The sequence below is a fragment of the Bufo bufo genome, chromosome 4 (assembly GCF_905171765.1).
Source record: "Bufo bufo chromosome 4, aBufBuf1.1, whole genome shotgun sequence".
Classification (NCBI taxonomy): domain Eukaryota; kingdom Metazoa; phylum Chordata; class Amphibia; order Anura; family Bufonidae; genus Bufo; species Bufo bufo.
Genome location: NC_053392.1, coordinates 482,207,997 through 482,230,118, shown reverse-complemented (window position 1 = coordinate 482,230,118; position 22,122 = coordinate 482,207,997). Strand labels below are relative to the sequence as shown.

The following is a 22,122-nucleotide window of genomic DNA, read 5'->3' as shown; positions in this document are numbered from 1 at the left end:
CATGGGAGAAAGAGACGCCGGCAGGTTCCCCTGGGTGGAGCCGAACATATGAAGACACCGGAGGCTATACCGGGAGAACGGAGCGGCGCCCAGGTATAATAGTAAGTGCAGGGAGATCCCTGGGCGCCGCTCTACATGTCTGTATACTTAGTTTCGATTTTCAATTCTAGTGAAAGGTCCTCTTTAAGTATAGTAAAAAAATAAAATGAATGTATTTGTATCATTTTTTTCTTTTTATTAAGAATTCCTAGAAACATCCATATTAGTTTTGACGCTCAACATATAAAATAAACCTTTTTATGTAAAGAATAAAACAAGGCAGTGACTTCTATATGTAACAGTCACATACAACATTTTTATACATATACAGGATTACTCACAAACAGGATATTTTTTTTTTTTTTGGTTTTCAGCATCTATATTCAGTAACTATTTAATAGAGTGAAATAAAAAAAAAATAAGGAAAAAGATCTTGTTTAATACTTGTAAGGCACTGCAAGTTCATACAGTTTTCTATAAATAAGACCCCCAGCTTTATAAAAATCTGTTCAAGGAAACTTTTGGCTTCAGTCGCAGCAAGGGCAGCAACAACAAAACATCCTGCGGCACGGATTCTTCTTCTTATACTCTACAGCTTGTTTGATTTGTGCTTTTGCTGCTCCAACATAATCTTGAACTTTTTCCATGTTTAACTCAACAACATTTAGAGTCTCAGCCTGCTTTTCAACCAGTAGGGCCATTTGTAAGAAGAGATCATGGACCTCTTTTATACGTGTCTCCAGCTTTATGAGCTCTTTGTGCCGCGTTTCAATTTCATTTAGCGCTGAGCGTGCAACTTTAACATCAGAGAGAAGATTTTCAGAGAAGACATCCCATTTCCCTTGTTCAATCATATCTTCAATCTGGTTTCCTGACACATCTTTCCCCATGATCTCAAGCTGACGTTGGATTCGGATTTTGCAGTTATCTCGTTGAACCATTTCAGCTTCATTGTATTCAACCATGGCTTGCTGGAAAGCACGTGTGAGGGTAATATACTGAGCTTTGGACACACGTGCTATCACTGAACTTTCCCCAAACTTGTTTTCAGCATCTTCACTAAGGTTTTTGAGGTTTTGGAGTTTCCTGTGGATGCCTTCTCCCCGTAGCTTAATGTCTTTAGCTATACTGTTGGAGTCCCTTTTTATGCTGCTAAGGCGACGCATTGATGTAAGAAAGCGTGTTGTTTGCTTCCCCAAGCGTCTTATATCAACCTTCAACAAGTGGTTTTCTGTGCGGATTAGTTGTATATCCCGGTACAGGACTTCTAAAGAATGGTCAGTTTCAAACATAGCAACATCTTCTGGAATGTCCTCATCACTACTTTGAACATATTGATTGTGAAGTCTTGCATATTCCAGTAGCTCACTGAGACGGTCCTTCATGATTACTGTAAAAAAGAGATAACAATATTCAGTGTATTTGTAGTGAAGAAACAAAGATATACGCAACAGTAAATTAACCTAATAACCGTAACATTGCTGCAATTTAAGGCGGGTTTACACCGAACAGGCAGATTAGCAAGGACGAATGTTCCTACAGCTAGAAGATAAAGTACAAAGATAGCTATGTTCTTGTGACTTCCTGTTGCACCACTAAAGTGTGATCAGCTTCAGTGGTGTTACAGAAGTAGGGGCGAGGAGTAATTAAATCTATTTTTACATTAAAAAATAAAAAAAATAAAAAAATTCTCATAAGCATTGACAGTATATGGTTTAGATATAGGTGCCTAGAAAGAAGGTGCCACGGCACTTTTGGATTTTTCTCTCACAACCTAGCACTGCAGCAAAACCTAATAGTATTCAACGGATTTATGCTTAAAGGGGTTATCCTATCAACCTTTCATAGCCAAGATGGGAATAAAAACAGTAAGTGCCAGACAGGGGAGGTGGAGTTACAGAAATAGCTGAGCGGCCAGCTACACTGTTTCTGTAAGGATACATTTACACGACCACAGTGTTTTGCGGATCCGCAAAATTGCGGAACGTACACCGCTACCATAGAAATGCGGATAAGCGCCATCTTTTTTGCTGGGCCACGGAACGCAACTATGACTGCGGACAGCACACTGTGTGCTATCCGCATCTTTTGCGTCCCCATTTAAATGAATAGGTCAGCACCCATTTGGGAACGGAGGTGGACTCGTACGGTCTTGGAAATGTAACCTAAGGCTTAGGCTACGCAGCAACATGCTGTACAACATTTCATGTAATGTATTTCAATGGTGCCGCAATGCGACATGCTGTGACTGACGCAACAGTAGCAAATTGTGGACCCGCAAAACACGGACACCGGCCATGTGCGTTCCGCATTTTGGGGACCGCACTATAATAGAAATGCCTTTTCTTGTCAGTGTCTGCGGACAAGAATAGAACACGTTCTATTTTTTTGCGGGGCCGCGGAATGGAAGTGCGGCTGCGGACAGCACACTGTGTGCTGTCCACATCTTTTGCGGCCCCATTGAAAATGAATGGGTCCGCACCAGTTCCGCAAAATTGAGGAACGGATGTGGACCCATTTTGCAGACGTGTGAATGGACCCTTACTCTGAAGTAGCTCCCATGCACCACTGTGGGAGCTAAGGAAACAGTGGCCTTTATTCACTGGTCTTCTATTCCCTGTCTGTCAACTTCCACACGGATGGGGTCATATAGGTTGCTGTAGCCAATGATTAGCATCAGCAGTGATGTGTCCTCAAGTGGCATGGCACTGCTGGGTCACATGCCACTTGAGGATGTCATCTGTGAGGCCAGTCATTGGCTGCAGCAGTACATGTGACCCTGTCCATGTAGAAGCAGACAAACATGGTCTAGAACAGGGATGCCCAGCCCTCGCCCTCCAGCTGTTGCAAAACTATAACTCTCAGCATGCCTGGACAGCCTACAGCTATTAGGGCATGTTGGGAGTTGTAGTTTTGCAACAGCTGAAGGGCCACACGTTGGGAATCCCTGGTCTAGAAGAAGAACAGTGAAGAAAGGCAAGGAGCCGGAGCAGAGTGTCGAGAAGCTGACAAGTATTGATTTCTCCACAGGTATTCCAGGGTGGATGGCGATAAATAAATAAAAAATTCTGGACAACATCTTTAAGGTAGTATACTATTAAAGGCATGCATAATATTTAAAGATCTACGATGTATGAATCCTTAGTACAGTAGCCATACTTTACCCATGTATGCCTCCAATTTTACATGTGGCATGCAGAATCACATGGTGCATTTCTACCCTAGTAGCATTGCTGCTACAGAAAAATACATACCTAACCGCAACTAAAATGTCAGACCCGTAGGTGGGACTCCCATGTGCATGGAAAAGGCTTGAAGCAAGTCTTGGTAGTCAATAAGGAGTAGACTTTTTTCCACAGTTTTTACTAAAGCACTGGACATTCAATTTCCCTTATACAAAGTAAAAAAATAATAATTTAGCACACTATTAATGCATGTTCTATCTGGAGTACAGAACACAGAGGCAGACTGGCCATGAACTGTACTGAGAAATTTTCCGGTGGTACAATGACTAGGGAGCGGCCCAAGTCTTCCTCTCTGACACTGGCCAGGTACATAATGAGCTCTTGGCAGTAATTAACGCTGCGAGATTTAGGTACTCCTATACCTCGCCAGCGACCACACATGTCCTCCTGAATTCAACTGCCGTGGCCAGCCTCACACCTCCTAAGGCAACTGGAGGAGGAGCAGGACAGAAGATGGTAGCTACTGAGGGCCACCACAGAGGGAATGCTTTTGGGGCAATATATTGTGATACACTGTGGTATTTGGTTCTGCCGAGACGGTATTTCGCACTATGGTATTTCTGACACCTACTATTTGTGTTGCCCCGAGCCTTCTGCCAATTTGGATCCACCTAAAACATGGAAACACTTTTTGTTTCTTTTTTCCAGGGCCACTTTAGTCCACCCCTGACAGAATACTTGTGCCTGGACCATGCCTGTACAACGATGACAACCATACAGTGGTTCGACCGCAGAAAAAGTACACGATATATATATATTCTCGATATATCAAAACAGCAAGTATCTTGCTGGACTAGTAATCATTTGGATGCATTTAATCCTTGCTGCATTAAGAATTTGCCTTTGAAGAGGACTTGTCTCAGAAAAATGCAGGGCAATCTGCAGGCAGCATTTTATAGAACAGAAGGAGTAGAGCAGATTAATATACTGTACAGTTTCAGAAAAAAGTGTAATTTTTCTGAGTTCAGTTGTACACAGGGGCCATCTTTTTACTCGGTCCGAACACATAGCGATATTTGTGCGCTTGGACGCCATCGGTGTTTTGCGGATCAATGATTTGCGGACCGCAAAACACACAACGGTCGTGTGCATGTAGCCTTAGAGGAAAAATTGTTAGGAAACATTCTTTCCTGTATATACAGTGTAAGTGCTGCCAAAAATTACAAGGAAGAAGCACTCCGCTACAGCCTGTATATCACATAAAGGAGGGCCTCATTCACATCGTGCTACAATTGTTCAGGTACACTGCTGCACTCCTAAAGCCTAAGCACTAGGATTCTGTGGACCAGACTCTTTGCTAATGAGACTGGTCTTGGTGGAAGAGAGGGTAGAAGAATTATCTTCTGCCAGCCAACCGACCACCCGGTCGCACTGGTCCAACTTGGACAGTGTTGTCCTGCGACGTCCAGTTAACTGTGAAATGAAACTGGGTATAGTGGATTTTTTCTTTTTTTTCCAGTTTCACCGGCAGCTGGCACAGTTTCATTGCGCCCAGGGCTACGGCCTCTGCCTGAACAGTCAGCAACACGCCCACTTCCCCCGTCCCTTAGTGCTCGCCTTCTTCATATGATGTTGGACAACTTATTAAAATTTGCCCCTAGCAAAATTCTTTGCTGGTATACTGTATATAACGTTTGTGGATTGAACGCACACACAGATGTGCCTAAAACTAGTTAAATTTGTCCCAAATAAAATGTATTCTCTGCTGGAATACTGTATATAACGTTTGTGGATTGAACGCACACACAGGTGTGCCCAAAAGTAGTTAAATGTGTCCCAAATACAAATAATTCTCTGCTGGAATACTGTATATATGGTTGCGGCCTAAACGCACACACAGATATGCCCAAAACTAGTTAAATTTGCCCATAATATAAATAATTCTCTGCTGGAGTACTGAATATAACGGTTGCGGATTGAACGCACACACAGATGTGGCACAAATTAGGTTAATTTCCCCAGAAAAAAAAAAAAAAATTATTCTCTGATGGCGCGGTGTATATCTGACTAGCAGGCACACTCTAGTGAATAAGCCCCTCTTTATAATGCCTGATAAACACACTGCTTTCTGATGGCGTACTGTAGATCTCACTAATATCAAATCTTTGTCTTTTAAAAGCTTTTGGGTACTTAAAAAAGCGATTTTCCACCCCTGCACTCTCCCTTCCTGGAGACGCCTGTCCCCGATACTGCTGAATTTAAACCCTGGTAAAAAAAATAAAAAATTATAATAATTAATAATAATAATAATAATCAAATTTAAAAAAACAATGGTGCTGCACTGCTGTCAAACACACACTGTAGTCCTTAAGACGACTGTTTGGTCTCTCAATAGTTTTTTTGGAGTTAAATCTGTGAATTTCCAGCAAAACACCATCTATCCCTGCCTATTGTCTGCTCTCCATGACGCTGAATGATCCGAGCGCGGGACGTCTGCTCCTATATAAACTGGTATCACGTGTTCCGGCCAGCCAATCAGTATAAGGCTACTAGCTAACATGGCTATGGCATTACACTGAAGGGAATTACTTACCTGAACGTTGATTGGCTGCAAACGTGCGGGGAGGAGACTCGAGCAATGCGACGAGCACACGTGGTATTCGGCCGAGTACCGCCACGTGCCGAGCATGCTCGCTCATCACAATCAGATGTGAACTCTCCTTTATTGTGCTTGACATTAGTTTTCCTTTCTGCTCCTTCTAGTACTACAACCACTCCTTGGTGATGTGTATGTTAATTCATCTCTATACAGCTGCAATCCACTAAATACATTACAAACATCCCTAACACGAGTGCTTTTAGGGTACGCATACACAACTGACATACACGTCAGAAAAATCCAATGTGTATTTGCAGTGAAATTTGTTTCAGAAATCTCTGAGTCTGAACCTTGAATTTCAGCCATTGATTTGCAGTTCGTCATTCAGTGGATCTGAACATGGATTGCCACATGATATGACACATGGAAATCCACGTCATATGAACCAATTCCCACTTAAATCAAAAGGAAGCTGAAGAGACATGTTTCATGTGGATTTAAACATGAAATGCCTGTCGGAAATTCCAAGCCTCGGAATCCACTTGAAGAAAAGACTCGTGTGAACATAGCCTTATATGCTAAACAAGTTCCCTTTAAGAGAGATCTTATAATATATATATATATATATATATATATATATATATATATATATATATATATATATATATATATATATATATATGTATATGATTTTCTGACACCATTGGCTAATAACAGGCAGAGAGTATGTCTCTTATGAGCATCTTTCATCATTTTTGTGACAGTTTCTCTCCATTATAAAAAACAACTAACCAGCACTAAAGAGAATAGGAAGTTTAGCAAAACTAGAAGGTCTGTTAAAAAAACGATATACCAGACCACACAAAAATTTTAAAAGGTAAAAAAAGAAAATAAATCAAAATACAATTTATGGCAGTCTTGCGTGACTTGACAGAAACTACTAATTTTCCCATCAAAACTTTACAGTGGCAATCCCCATTATAAGTAAACGGAGTCCGTTGGACGGTAGTAGTATCAACCATGCAACAGATCTGGCAGAGCATTGGGGTTCCTGTTATACACATAGGCCCTGATTTACCAAACTACTGCAGAGGAAACTGGCTTAATTACCATTAGCAACCAGATTCCACTTTTCATTTTCCAAAAGGAACTCTGAAAAATGAATGGTGGAATCTGATTCGTTGCGATGGGCAACTAAGCCAGTTTTCCTTTGCATTGGTTTTGATAAATCTACCCCATAGCCTAAACGCTCTTTTACAGGAAGCATTCTTTCCCGACAATTGCCTGTTCTTCAGTGAAGGAGACCGCTGTATTTACATGCAGCGATCTCCTCCGCAGTATGGGGAGGAGCGGTCACTAATGCGATTGCTCATCCCCATACATAATCATTCTTTGCCGGCAGCAGAGGCTGTTCTGACGGCACAACCTGCTGCTGGCAAATAATAATTTAGGTGTATGCACAAACGAGCGTTTCACTCGTTCATTGGGTAGTTGACTGCACCTTTTCACCGCCAGATATCGCTAACCAGTGTTCCTATAACCCCTTGTCACTGATTATCTGGTGCATTGTTGGCCTGTGTAAAGGTGGCTTAAGAAATGAGAGCTGCACTGTAATTGGCAGCTATAAGCAAGAAGCCCAGTTTTTCTGATAGTTTATAGACACAATACATTTGAAAAGTCTTCAGACTTTCACCTTTTTTCACATTTTATGTTGTGCCCTTGTGCTAAAATAAATAAAGTTTTCCTCATCTTTGTGCACTCAATACCCAATAATGAGAACGTGAAAACTTAATTTTAGAAATTTTTGCTAATTTATTAAAAAGGAATATTATTGAAAATCTGGGCCAAAGGTTTACCTTCCAACAAGGCAATGACCCTAAGCACACAGCCAAGACAACATAGGAGCAGCTTAGGGACAACTCTGTGAATATCCTTGAGTGGCCTGGCCAGAGCCCTGACTTGAACCCAATTGAACATCTCTAGAGAGACCTGAAAATGGCTGCCCACCGACAGGCCCTATCCAACCTGACGGAGCTTGAGAGGATGTGCAGTGAAGAACTGCAGAAATTTATCAAATCCAGGTGTGCAGACCTTGTGGCATCATACCCAAGACGACTGGAGGCTGTAATCACTGCCAAAGGTGCTTCAACTAAGTTCTGAGTAAAGGGTCAATGAAATACTTTGGTTTTTCCTCATCAATAAATTACCAAAGTTTTCTAACATTCTGTTTTCACATTCTCATTATGGGGTATTGCGTGCAGAATGATGGGGAAAACTTGAGAAGACTGGAACATTAAAAGGTGAAAAATGTGAAAGGGGGAAGGGGGGGAGGGGTGTTTGAGGACTTTCCGAATGCATTATATAACCCTATTATGAAGCAGAAGGTAAATAGGATGTATGGACTTCTACATATTGTTTAGTTTTGCCCTGTCATTCTACACACAGTCTGTCCAAGAGTACATATCATTGCTGCACTTTACACTTTATTTACCACAATTCCGACAACTCCTTTAATGGGAGTTAGAGATTATGTGCAACGATCCTCAATAGTATATATAAATCACTGGAAAAAAAAATGGGTATAGCAGCACAACGAAAAAAATAATAAATAAAACCTTTTCTTGTGGTGGTGCCAGCCGTGTTGGGAACCAGTCTGAAGTTCCCCCTTTTTAATATATGATATATATATATATATATATATATATATAAATCACTGTTAGGGCTGTTTCACACGAGCGGATGCCGTGCGTGACATCCGCTCCGTGAATGACAGCCAAGACCCGATGCAGACTGCAGAAGCACGGAGCATTAACATGATTGATAATGCTCCGTGCCTCTCTGTGATCTCTTTACTACGAAATCACAGTGAGATAAAGTTGTCACTGTGATTTCGTAGTAAAGAGATCACAGAGAGGCACGGAGCATTATCAATCATGTTAATGCTCCGTGCTTCTGCAGTCTGCATCGGGTCTTGACTGTCATTCACGGAGCGGATGTCACGCACGGCATCCGCTCGTGTGAAACAGCCCTTACTGGGATTGATTATTTGTGTTGGATCCATAGCTCTACATGTAGTGCCTTGAAAAAGTATTCATACCCCTGGAACTTTTCCGCATTTTTTTTCACATTACACCCACAAATAAATCTATTTTCTTGGGATTTTATGTGAGAGACCTAATAATAGAATAGGAGACTCTTTTGATTAGTCTTGAAGGGTAGGCGGGCACAGATTTGTTTTGATCAAACTATATTCACTGGGAGTCTCAGATTTTATTATTATTATTAGAATGAAGGCTTAGTCCATATATAATGTTTGCATCTAGGGCTGCAGCTATCGACTACTTTTGTAATTGAGTATTCTATCGAATAATCTAACAATTAAGAGTACTCTAATAACGAAAAACTAATTAAAATAAAGCTTTTCTTTATAAAAAAAAAAAAAAAAACTCATCAGCCCCCCAGTGCAATCAGCTACCCCCCCCCCCCATGTCATCAGGCTTCCCCCTAGTGCCACCAGCTGCCCCCCCAGTGCCACCATCTCCCCCTCCTAGCCATGTCCCTAGCGCCAGATGTGTCAGGAGGAAAGTGCAGCTCGGTGGGGGCCGGCGGGTGACCACGGAGCGGTGAGTAAGCGCTTCACTCCAGCTCTGTGGTCACACGACACACAAATCCTTGATGCAAAAAATTAGCATCGAGGATTTTGTGTGTCAAATTACTTTATTCAACCGAATAATCGTTTCAGCCCTATTTGCATCTATTGTTTTAGTGCATTGTTTTCCGTGATTTTATAAATGGAGCCATGCACATTCGCATATTTACTATCATATCGTGCAGGATGTTTTGTATCTTTTTCAGTGATTTTTCAACTGAAGAATATGTTTATTTGATTGCTTCTACAGTATAATGCTTTGGTATACTGATAAACTGACAATCTACTAGGTTGTGCTTTGTCACAGCCTAAGGCCTCATGCACACGACCGTTGTTTTGGTCCGCATCCGAGCCGCAGTTTTGGCAATTTTCAGACCGCAAAACGCACAACAGTGTTGAGGCCTAATAGAAATATATTGTTCCTTTGATTGGCCGTAACCTGCCATGGCAACCCATTGGCGCCCCACAAATCATACCTCAATGGGGTGAACCTCTATTTGTTGCCACTGAATACGACATCTAGGGGGGTTATATCCCCGATCCAGATAAACTAAGATCAATGAAAAAAAATAAAAAAGTTAAACTTATTTTACTTATTTTGCAGTTTTTCTGCCATCTACCCCTGTTTTCAGCTAATAATACATTCTTCAATGACTCTAGAGCTGAAGCCATGGCAGGATGTGATCACATAGATGCAGGACTTTGTCACATGACAGTGGCCGCATTACTGGAGGCAGGGGGCAGTGGAACAGCAAAAAAGAATTTTAATAATGCACACGAGTGACTAACCTTTTAAAAAAAACTGTAATAAAGTGAAAACGTAGCAAAACATATCAGCCCTTCGTCCTAAAGTATACATTTTAACAAAGCGACTGGGTATCTTTGATAAAACTAGCCAATACTTCCTACCACAGAGTTCAAGGAAGTTGCAACAGTCCAGATGAGCAGCATAGTTAACTAACGGACTATTGCATTATAAAGACAGAAAACAAATATTAAGGAATGGGTGTTTCAGAAAAAGACTGAAAAACATTAAACATGTATAAAAACACCACTTTATCTACTAAATGCAATTGAAATGGTTGGCAGGACAAGCAGAGCATCCATGGGGCATTTTTGATAAAGACAGAATTATGCCAGTAATTGATTGGTATCAAGACATTATGGGTATCAAGACATTATGGGTAACTGCGGATCACAAAATGTTTTTCCACTTGGATTTTCATGCTGAAAAAACGTAGCATAATACAGTACCAGCAAAGAATGAGATTTGTCTAATCTCATTTGTAAATTTGGGAATTGACCTGCCGTGCGGATTTTAACCCTTAGAGCCCCGGCGCCATACATGGTATTTAAACATGTCGCCTGCTGGCATGTGCAGCAGCCCCTTAAGGCTGGTCACAGTCACGGCCAACTATTGCCTGCCGCCACCCCCGTCGCAGGATGTTTTGATCCGAGCGACTGTGAAACGCAGCAGCAGCCGTGCAGGGACCAGGAGCGACACAGGTGTTGGGGAGCAGGTAAGTATAACTCATACAAGGGGCCCAGACATTGGCTATCTGATAATCCTACTCACAGGGAGAAAGGTGTCAATCATCTGCAGGAGGCGGATCTATCCCCAAAGCTTATGAGGACTCATGAGCATTGCAACTCTTAAAGGGAGCTTAACAGCCATTTTGACCATGCTAAACTGCCGATAGCGCTAGATAGGGGCTGGGTAAAGCAGTTAAACCATACCTTTCATGGCAAAAAAATAAATAAAAACACAATCTTTAGAGCATCATCTGCTATTGTGCTTTACCTTATTTCTCCATCCTCTGTAACACTGCTAAGGTGGAGGCACATGCTCAGTTCCATCCTTCAACTGCCACCAGCCCTATCTACTGTTAGAAGCGGTGACAGTTACAGGAAAAGATCTGCGGGAGTCCATAGCCCCTGAACTGTAAAAGGCAGAGAGCTACAGCAGAAAGGACACACCTTATGAACTGCCGGTTTGAAAGTCCAGCAGAGCAATTGGAGCAATGAATGTAGGGAGCTCTGGATCCATGTGAGGCACAGGACTGTTTCTAACTTTTTTGGAAGAGAATGTCAAGCACTGTGTGGTCCGATTTTAATTTTTCATATTAAACATGGGATAACCCCTATAAGAATTTTGACTGATGTTAGCTAGACATAAAACACAGCATTTCTTAAGATAGATTAAAGGGTTTGTGATTTTTTTTGGGGGGTGGTTTGGCAACCGCCACAGCAGCTGATCTCTGGCCAAATGGTCATGTGATGCAAGGGCAGCATGCCACCCCTGCGGCTAGCGACTGGCTGCAGCGGCATCAAACAGGAAGTTTACATCCAGAAAGCCCAGTGGAACAGGCGTGTCCATAGAGTAGTCGGGAGTCAGCGCTGAGAAGCAGGTAAGTATGCTTCCCTTCGCAGGTCTGCACAAGACCTTTAAGATATGTGATAGGGGAAGGTTGCTTGTTCCTCAATTCAATATCATAAAAGGTTAAGTTAAACTTCTGAGCTATTCAACCTCAACACCTCCTTAATATTTCTTCATAAGTTTACATGCAAGAGTTTTCCTATAGTACATGACTATGTACTAGCCAAGAGGACCTACAAAAAAACACAGAAATTCCTTATACACTGTGGACAGATTTGCTCCTACTGCTAACAATCCAAAGACAGAACAATCTAGCAAAGCAATGTCTACATAGTCTATACTCTTCAGATAAACAATGGTGTTCTTTGTGTCATCTACTGCCCCATGACCCTACACTAGCCACAAAACTGTGGTTTTAAATTGCGACAAACGTTGGGGCATTTTTTTCACATCTAGTTTTAGAAAATTCACTGTGCCTATGGGGTGTGGATTAAAAAGAAAGACGTATCTTTTAATGTAAAAAAAAAAAAGGCATGGCCTAAGATGCACCAATTCTGGCATAAAATCCAGAATTAGTCTTACCAGTAATTCGGTTTCCATGAGATCACTACGACGGCACGAGATTGACCCTTGACCTCTGTAGGGGCAGGAACAGAGAAAGGTTAAATCCCCCCCTTCCGCTGACACCAGTGTTTTCAAAATGGTGGTGGTTAATCACATAGTGACCAAAAATTGTAATATCAATTTAGGAAGGTATTTCTTCATACCCACCAGGGAACCTCCACAAAAAAGGAGAAAAAATAAAAAAAAATATAATAATAATAAATAATAATAATAATAATAATAATAATAATAATAATAATAATAGGGATTAATGTGCCGTCAAGTTCTCCCGAGATTCCTTCTCCCTGGCTGTGAGCGGTTCGCCCTGATTGGATCGCGCTCACAGACAGGGAGAAGGAGACGCCCACAGCAGAAGACTGCATCTCCGCCCTATTGCGAAGTTACAGCTCATTACAATACAGCGCGGCAAAATAACGGGGGACCACAGTGTATGAAGGGGGGGGGGGGTGTTTGCAAAAATAAAATAAAAAATAAAATAAAATACACCCATGGCATAAGTGGGGGCCGCCCTACAAGGTAATAACATAATTAGCCTATGTCAAAACAGATGAAAGGTCCTCTTTAAGGAAGGGGGGGGAGGGGGGTGACTGCCTAAAGGACTTTGCGCTCGTAAGTATTGGAAAAATCTAACAGATAGTGTTTTGTAAATGTATGTACACTAGACCAGGTTGCGGCCCTGCAAATGTCTAAGGATGCTCCTGCTTTTTCTGCCTGAGAAGATGACATGGCCCTAGTAGAGTGAGCTTTTAAGTTATCAGGGCAGGAGAGACCCTGAATTTCATAGCAAAGGGAAATGGTGTCTTTAATCCTTCTAGCTATAGAAGATTTTGAAACTTCCTGAACGATTTGGTAGACTCGAGATACGTACGTCTAACATCGAGAGAATGAAAAACAGATTCTTTACCGTTTGTAGGGTTATTACAGAAAGATGGTAAGATAATCTCCCGATTCCTTTAGAAATTCGACACTACTTTAGGGAGGAATCCCGGATCTAATCGGAGGACTATTCTATCCTCTAGAATTCTGAGATAAGGCTCCCTGATGGAAATGGCCTGGATCTCAGCCAGTCTTCTTGCGGACGTGATTGCGATTAAAAAAGCTGTCTTGAAAGAAAACAACTTGATTGAACAGTCATTTAGGGGCTGTCCAGGAGTCCTGGTAATAATACTCTGCAACCTTCGCTCCCCATCCTAACCGGCTTGCATCAGTTTTGATCTAGACAAGGAGTTTTCCTCCAGACTACGCATTTGGAGAGGTTCCTTGGGACTGTCCACCAATACAGGGACATTTTTACAGTGTATGGGATGAGTACTTTTTAATCTAGAGTATTTTGCGGTTTGTTCCAAATCCTGAGAATCCAGGTTTGTATGGTACGAAAATGTAACTTACTCCCAACAGACTCATCTCTGCCCTTATGGAATAGGCCCAGCAGACTCATCTCTGCCCTTATGGAACAAACCTTTTTCTGAAATATTTTGACTTTCTCCGTTATAGATTGGATCTGTTCTCGGGGAAGAAAGGTGGTAAGAATCAGAGAGTCCAAGATCACCCCCAGGAACCATATTCTTGTTGACGGTTGTAGAGAAGATTTGTCGACATTTACTATCCAGCCCAGTTCTTTCAGTGTGGATACAAAGGAGTTTAGATCGGTTAATAGACGGTCTACTGTATAGCCGATTAGAAGAAAATGGTCTAGATATGGTACTAAGGCTAACTCTTTTGGTCTTAGATACGCTACCATCTCGACTATAAGCTTGGTGAATACCCTGGGGGCGGAGGAAATTCCAAATGGAATGTCAGTAAATTGATATTGGTGAACACTGCCTTTCTGATCTCTGATGGCAAACCGTAGATTAATCGGGATGTGGTAGAAATCATCTTTTAAGTCCACTGTGCACATTAAAGTGTCCTTTCCCATTAGAGGTATTAAAAGACCCCAGGGATTCCATCCTGAACTTTCTGTAAGATATTTACTTCAGGAATTTTAGATTTATTATAGTTCGGAATGACCCTTCTTTCTTTTTTAATAGGAAAAGACTGGAATCAAATCCCCCTCCTTGGTCTGAAAATGGAACTTTGACCACCACTCCCATCTTTATAAGGTCCTGAACTTTGTTCTGAACACTCAGATCCAAGGTTTGACACTAAAAACCTGTTCGGGGGGGGGGGGGGGGGGGGGGGGGGACTGAAGAAAACTGTCTTGTAACCTAAACTGACCACCTCCCGGGCCCAGGGTTTATTCTGGGGATTAAGGAGAAAACCCCTTCCCTTGCCTCCTTTGGGGTAGCTCCAGCGCCCTGATTTTCCCTTTCCCCTATAGGATTTATCCTGTCCCAAAAAGGGACAAAATTTTCTTCTGTATGGCCTTTCTTCGGGAAAACCCTTTTTATCTGAGACTTTTTCCAAGATCTTATCTAAAACTGGGCCAAAAACATATTCCCCTAAAAAAAGGAATGGAGCACAGCTTCATTTTTGAAGTCTTGTCTCCTAACCAAGGCTTCATCCAAAGGGCTTTACGAGCTGCATTGGATAGTTCTGCGTCCTTGGCTGAGAACCTAACTGATTCGGCTGAGGAGTCTGCCAAGAAAGCCGTTGCTGATTTGAGGAATTGAGTTTAGTATTTCTTCTTTGGGGGTCTTATTCTTAATGTGGTTCTCCAGCTTGTTTAACCAGAGGAACATAGATCGCGCAACCAATGTTGCCGCAATGTTAGATTTAAGGTTAAACATGGCCGCCTCCCAGGATTTCCGTAATAAACTGTCTGCCTTCCTCTCCATGGGATCTCTCAAATTGGGATGCATCCTTAAAAGGGCAAAGATGTTTTCTTATTTACTTTAGCCACCTGAACGTCTATTTTAGGGAAATCAAATATTTTTGACACAGCCGGATCGAATAACACCCCCAGTCATTTTTCAGAATCTGACCATTCTTTTAGGATCATGTCCTTGATATTCTCATTAATAGGAAACACTCTAGCTCTTTAACTCTTAGACCGCCAAACATTTCCTCCTGGATGGAGTGAGTTTTTTGTATCTCTTCCACCCCCATGGTAGCCCTCACGGCTTTTAACAGGTCCAACATTTCGTCTGCAGCCAAGTAGAATTTCCTACCCCCCTCAGAAAATTCTGAAAGGTGGTCATTTCATCCCAATGTCTGGAGGAGGAAGCGTCCTCCCCCAAACATTCTGAATCCGAGGATGAGGGTGCTATTCATTTTTGTCGTTTTGGTGGAACCGGACCTATGGCAGCCTCAGAAATATGGGATAACGATGATCTAATTTCCTCCTGTATCATGGATCTGAACTCATCCATTATTGAGGGTTTTTCCACACGAACAATGTTTGCAATGCAGTCCTTGCAGATCTTTTTGGGGTAGGTTTTGATGTTTTTTTTTTTTTGTTTTGTTTCTTCTGTGCCTCTTTAGATACGTCGAGAACAGACCAGAGTCAAGAGGAAAGACCTCAGATCAGTTATGACTCATAGTTCCCCGTTATATGCAGTCATCCGGAACACCGCCTTCTGGGTTACTTCCTGGATCACGAAACCGGAAGTGACGGAACAGTAAAGTGCGAGACGCGCCGGGCGCTCATTCCAAGCTTAAACCACCAGGAGGAAGGAGGAAGACGCCGCCCCGGGAGTAGGCCCTAGATCAACCAGAGCGAGCCCTTCCGATTTCCCCCCTGTTCAGCATTAGTACAAGAGTGCTAGGGAGCAGGGGGACCTCCGGAATCAGATGAGTGCCACAACTGACACATATAGACAAATAATAAAAGTTCTTCACCTCCCTCCTGCATGCAAGGAGACCTTTCTCTGCCCTGGCCTCTGTAGGGACAGGAAACACTGGTGTCGGTGGGGATTTAACCGCTCTGTTCCTGCCCCTACAGAGGTCAGGGGTCAATCTCCTTGTCATGCCGTCATGGTGATGATATAGAAATTTTGTCGCAAAGTAAGAGGTTGTTAGACTAAAGGGTCTATCCATGCACATTTATCATCCAGCCTGAGCCACTGATAAATCTGGTGCAGGACTAAACAGCTTACATTTACTCTGTCTACAGAGTCGTAATTCTGCAAAAATCCCAATTATGGCTTCTTCACACATACACAATTATTTCAGCGTTTCATTTTGTAAGTGCGTTTTTTCTCCAGAGTTTAAAAGGGGTTATCTAAAGTAGGTTTATTATCGGCCGATATTCAGGATTTTGAACGTTATCGGCATCTATTTTGCCGATATTCCGATAACGAATTGGGAACAAGTATCGCGCTGCTGTCAGCACGATCCGTGTTCCCTCAGGAGCACAGGGGAGAAGGAAGCAGTGTCTCCCTCCCCTGTGCCGCTGGCACCAATGAGAGGAGAGGACAAGAGGAGGGGAGGGGCTGTGGCCACTGCGCCACCAATGAAGATAACTCTCTCATTCATTCATATACAGGAGGCGGGAGCTGGCTGCAGAATCACATAGCCGACTCCCGACCTCTATGAGCGGTAGCTGCGATCTGCGGTAGTTAACCCCTCAGGTGCGGCACCTGAGGGGTTAACTGCTGCGGATCGCAGCTACCGCTTATATATGTCGGGAGCCAGCTATGTGATTCTGCAGCCAGCTCCCGCCTCCTGTATATGAATGAATGAATGAATGAATGAATGGAGAGAGTTATCTTCATTGGTGGCGCAGTGCGCCCCCCCCCACCAAAGCCCCCCAGTATTAATCATTGGTGGCAGTGGCCACAGGGTCCCCTCTCTTCCTCTCCTCGGTGGCAGTTCTGATCGGATCCCTAGCAGTGTAAGCCTGGGATCGGTTACCATTGCAGCCAGGATGCTATTGAAGCCCTGGCTGCCATAGTTAGCTCCCTGCTGCCCAAAGCACAGGGCAACAGGGACAGTGTGAGGTCCTATTCACCCTGATAGAGCTCTATCGGGGTAAATGGGACAAGGGTTCTAGTCCCTAAGGGGGCTAAAAGTTAGTAAAAAAAAGAAAGTTACAAAAACAAAAAACACTAAAATATTAAGTATAAAATGAAAAAGAAAGATTTACAAAAAAAATAAAAAATACATGTTAACAATAAACATTCATTTTCAGCAGATTTGGGTAGAAATTATTTATCAATTTTTTTCAAAAATGAAAATTCACACAATATCGGTATAAATTATCGGCTATCAGCCTGAAAGTTCACAGATTATCTGTATCGGTTCTAAAAATAAAAAAAATTAAAAAAATCAATATCGGTCGATCCCTAATCCAAAGGATAAAAAGATGGGCCCCCCCATGCCTGGGCCCCTTATTTACATTATACTTACCTGCTCCCCAGCAATCGTGTCGCTCTGAATCTCCGCGCATTGCGGCCTCTTCAAACAGTTGATTGGTGGAGTCCGACTCCCAGGACCTTGCCAATCTCATTATCGATGAGCTATCCTGAGGATAGGTCATGAATGTATAAATCCTGGAGAACTCCCTTTAACACAGGATGTTGAGGTTTTTTTTTGGTAGTGGCGTTTATTCACGATTAAAGTGTATAATTTTTGGGTCTATATATATATATTTTTTTTTTTTTTTTTTTAAATCGCAGCAAGCATTTTTTTTTGCCCCTTGTCTGCCATTTTTCTCCCATAGAACTCCAATGGTTTTTATTGCCACTTCAAAAATTGCATGTGTAATCTGTGTTAAGGTTTTTTTTCATGGTATTTTTGCTTTTTTCTTTTGCTGTAAATCTATGCTTTTTTCCAAATACAGCTCTCTAGAGAATACGAGATCATAGGGGAAGGAGGGGCACATACTTTCGTACAAAAAAAAAAGTAAAAAACACACTATATGCTCAAAAATGCCTGAAAAATGCTGCTGAACAAACTAGGCATTTTTCTGGCCCAAACCCCCCAGCACGAATAAAAGTGTGTGTGTATGTACATGGCAGAGACAAGGCGACCCTTACAACAGTACAGCTCGGGAACAGGTGTGAACAGCCTTGCCCTCTTTACTCAACAGTTTCCAAAATCTTACAGCAATCATTCAATTGTACTGTACGGTGACTGAAAAAAGTTTGTTTCCATTTCAATATATATATATATTTTTTTTAAATAGTTTTAATATATAATTGTACATTAAATTATAGCAGAAATCAGTCCCTAAGCTAGTCCTGGTTGAAGATTAGCTGGCTTTGTATAGAAACTCAGATTTATTAGCATTGTATACTGTATGATCATAATAAGCAATACATAAATGTAAAATACAGTTTCAAAATATTCCTATAAATAAAAAATGATGGAATATATGCCAAATATCTAATCATTAGAAATACATATAATTTAAAGAACTGCTAACAACTTGCGTCTTGGAAATGGTGAGAACTTTAAAAAAACGCATATAATTTTCAGAACTTGGTTAGGCTTTACTGAAATGAAACCCATTTAATCCCATTCATTTACAACTTACCATTCCCATCATTATGTTTAAAAAAAATAAAAAAAATCATTAAAAGTTCACCAACCAATGCAGAATTCTGTGCCCAATAATAGTATTTAGAGACCAGGAGAAATTTTCTCCAATATCTGACGACGTTCTAATGAACTGTCCGCAGACAAACCACAAACGCCTACCTGTATTCTGCACCTGATCACTTCTTGTATCCTCCATCTTCCTGGGTTAAAATGCTCACCATTGAGTAAACTCTACATGAAATATTATAAGCCCACTGAGGCTTCTACAGCATCTGGATGCTTATAAAGAGGGCAGCGTGCTCTTGCTTCTTTTAAGAGACCAATCAAATGACTCAAGTTACCCAAAAGGAAAAAAGAGAGGATGTTTTATAAAAACAGAACTAGAAAAGCACTTCTCTTTTTTTCTTTTTTAACTACAGTACTTAAAAATATCAAAATGTGTCAGGCGGGGCAGATTCTGTCACAGGGAAACATCTGTAACCCATTCCTGCTGAATAGTAGAACCAACAACCCTACAAACACATGATTATACTGGGATAAATACTGATTATACTAATAATTTTTTTTATATATATATATATATATATATATATATATATATATATAATATATATATCTATATATATATATATATATATATATATATATATATATAGAAAGAGAAGGAGATCCAGCGGGAGCACCACCAACGATGTGGGTGCAACGTCCGGCACAGGGTAACGGCAATACCCCAAGTATTGTAGAGATGAAAGTCGTCGGACTGCACTCCAAAAAATAGTGAAATACACGGTTTTATTCACCCATAGTCTGGCAAACTTGCGACGTTTCGGCTCACAAGAGCCTTCCTCAAGCATAGAGGTAGTGAAAGTGAGAGCATATAAAAGACATTTCATAAGTGTGAAACCAATCAGATTGAAGTTACAATTAAGTTCCAATTACATACATCTGATACAAAACACAAAGTGCATGTGCATAAAGTGACATGTGTCATATGGTCTATATCCTCAAGACTAACTCACTATATGTGAAAATAATGCCGTTACAGATCATGATAAAAACAGTGATATAATAGTGAGTACGGATCAAAGAAATAAAACCTTAGGAAGTCATAGCGCCCACATAGACCATCGCGTTCGTTGAGCGTCTCTGTCTCTTCAATGCGCATGTCCAGACACACGTAATTCCAAGAGTCGTGATGCAGAAAATGTGGCGCATGCGTTCTATAGTATCAAACAAACATCGCCATCTTGTTAAAGGGCATGTTGCCCTTTTTTTGCATCACGACTCTTGGAATTACGTGTGTCTGGACATGCGCATTGAAGAGACAGAGACGCTCAACGAACGCGATGGTCTATGTGGGCGCTATGACTTCCTAAGGTTTATTTCTTTGATCCGTACTCACTATTATATCACTGTTTTTATCATGATCTGTAACGGCATTATTTTCACATATAGTGAGTTAGTCTTGAGGATATAGACCATATGACACATGTCACTTTATGCACATGCACTTTGTGTTTTGTATCAGATGTATGTAATTGGAACTTAATTGTAACTTCAATCTGATTGGTTTCACACTTATGAAATGTCTTTTATATGCTCTCACTTTCACTACCTCTATGCTTGAGGAAGGCTCTTGTGAGCCGAAACGTCGCAAGTTTGCCAGACTATGGGTGAATAAAACCGTGTATTTCACTATTTTTTGGAGTGCAGTCCGACTTCTTTCATCTCTACAATACTTGGGGTATTGCCGTTACCCTGTGCCGGACGTTGCACCCACATCGTTGGTGGTGCTCCCGCTGGATCTCCTTCTCTTTCTACATATCGGTACCGTGAGTGAGCACACCTGAATTCCATTCATCATGTCCTACACCGAAACACCCTATGGCGGCACGTATACTGCGGAGGAGGTTGATCGCATTATGCAGGGGATTGGGGGCGATGCCGCTTTTCTCCGGACTCCCACCGCTAAAGAACTCAAACACAAGTTTGTTATAATATCCAGACGTCTTATCGCAATGAAACTACATATGGCTACATTGGGACAATACTACAAAGAAAAAAAGATCCCGAGAGGAATGCGTTCCAATTTACGTCCAAACCTGTTTCCCAATAATGATTTATTTTGTAAGCGTTTTGAAATGTTATCAAATAGATATTCTCTGGACTATATTTTATTGAATATTGACTTTCTACAGTTGGAGGTGACTTCACTTACCGATGAATTAATTGAAGTGGAACGTGTATTACAGGTGCAATTATCCCCTGACGAATATACATATTTTAAAGATGATGTACAAAATCAGTTGTCTAAAATGCAAATGGAATTGGAGGAGGGTAAAAGGAGTAATGGATCCGTGATACGGAAGATTACAAGAGAGGTGATATCTACACATGGCAGACAGATCCATCGCATATGTCTTTTAATCAAAATAGTAAAATGAAAAGAAAAAATACACAGTCTGTTACAGATGAAGAAAGGGCTTTTTTAGGAAGCGATCTGGATATCAAGAAAAGAAAAGAACAAGAACCAGAAGGGGAGGCAAAAGGTTCAGAAGACAAAGGAAAACAGCGACAAAACAGAACCAGACTACAGGCGATAAAGGCATCATCCAGAGACAGAGACCATAGTCTTTAATTTATCTTCAACAGAATTGACTGAAGCTCAACACAGTGTTCTATCTAAGGGACTCACTTTTTGTCCAGGCTCTAAGGTAAATTGGTTCAACATTGAAATGGATTTGAATGATTTTTTTCGTTCTATTAAGTTGAAAATGTTTTTTAAGGGTCGCGTTGCCAATACACAGGTACACTCTAGTGAACTCTCACTTCAAAAAGTGGGTTTAACTAACAAGAGTGCTTTTTATCCAGTTATAGATGAGCCTGCGGTTGAGGCCTATATATCTGCAGTTAAAAGAGACATCAGAGAGCTCAAAACCCGTTCTGGGGAAATAGACAGATTCACCCATCCGAATCTGACTACTGCAGAGATAGAGGCCCTAACTCAACTCAAAAGTAATTCTCGGTTGACGATTAAACCTGCCGATAAGGGCGGAGGGGTGGTGGTACTTGATACATCCAAATATATTAAAGAAATTACACGACAATTGAGCGACACAAATGTATATGGTATATTATATGGTGACCCTAAATTTAATATCATGAATATGATTCGTCAGAGCCTATCCGATGCGGTGGCCGGGGGCATCATCGATGAGGGGCTTAA

At 41.4% G+C, this 22,122-nt stretch overlaps 1 protein-coding gene and 1 long non-coding RNA gene across 3 annotated transcripts in view; one reads left to right on the top strand and one right to left on the bottom strand.

Annotated features, from left to right (window-relative positions):
• Positions 1-283: 283 nt before the first annotated feature.
• Positions 284-22,122, bottom strand: part of STX11 (syntaxin 11) — a 45,119-nt gene continuing 23,280 nt past the window's right edge. The window contains exons 1-2 of one of the 2 annotated variants that reach the window (XM_040429539.1): positions 19,056-19,161; positions 284-1,429 (exon numbers count right to left, since the gene is read on the bottom strand). In XM_040429539.1, the coding sequence (XP_040285473.1) occupies positions 567-1,429; positions 19,056-19,092 (900 nt within the window). In that variant the 5' untranslated portion in view covers positions 19,093-19,161 and the 3' untranslated portion in view covers positions 284-566. Of the gene's footprint in view, positions 1,430-19,055; positions 19,162-22,122 lie in introns of those variants that run through there. The other variant, XM_040429540.1, reaches the window with a different exon arrangement.
• Positions 1,325-22,122, top strand: part of LOC120998736 — a 73,440-nt gene continuing 52,642 nt past the window's right edge. The window contains exons 1-2 of the long non-coding RNA XR_005778473.1: positions 1,325-1,431; positions 15,636-15,640. This is a non-coding gene — a long non-coding RNA (uncharacterized LOC120998736). The remainder of the gene's footprint in view (positions 1,432-15,635; positions 15,641-22,122) is intronic.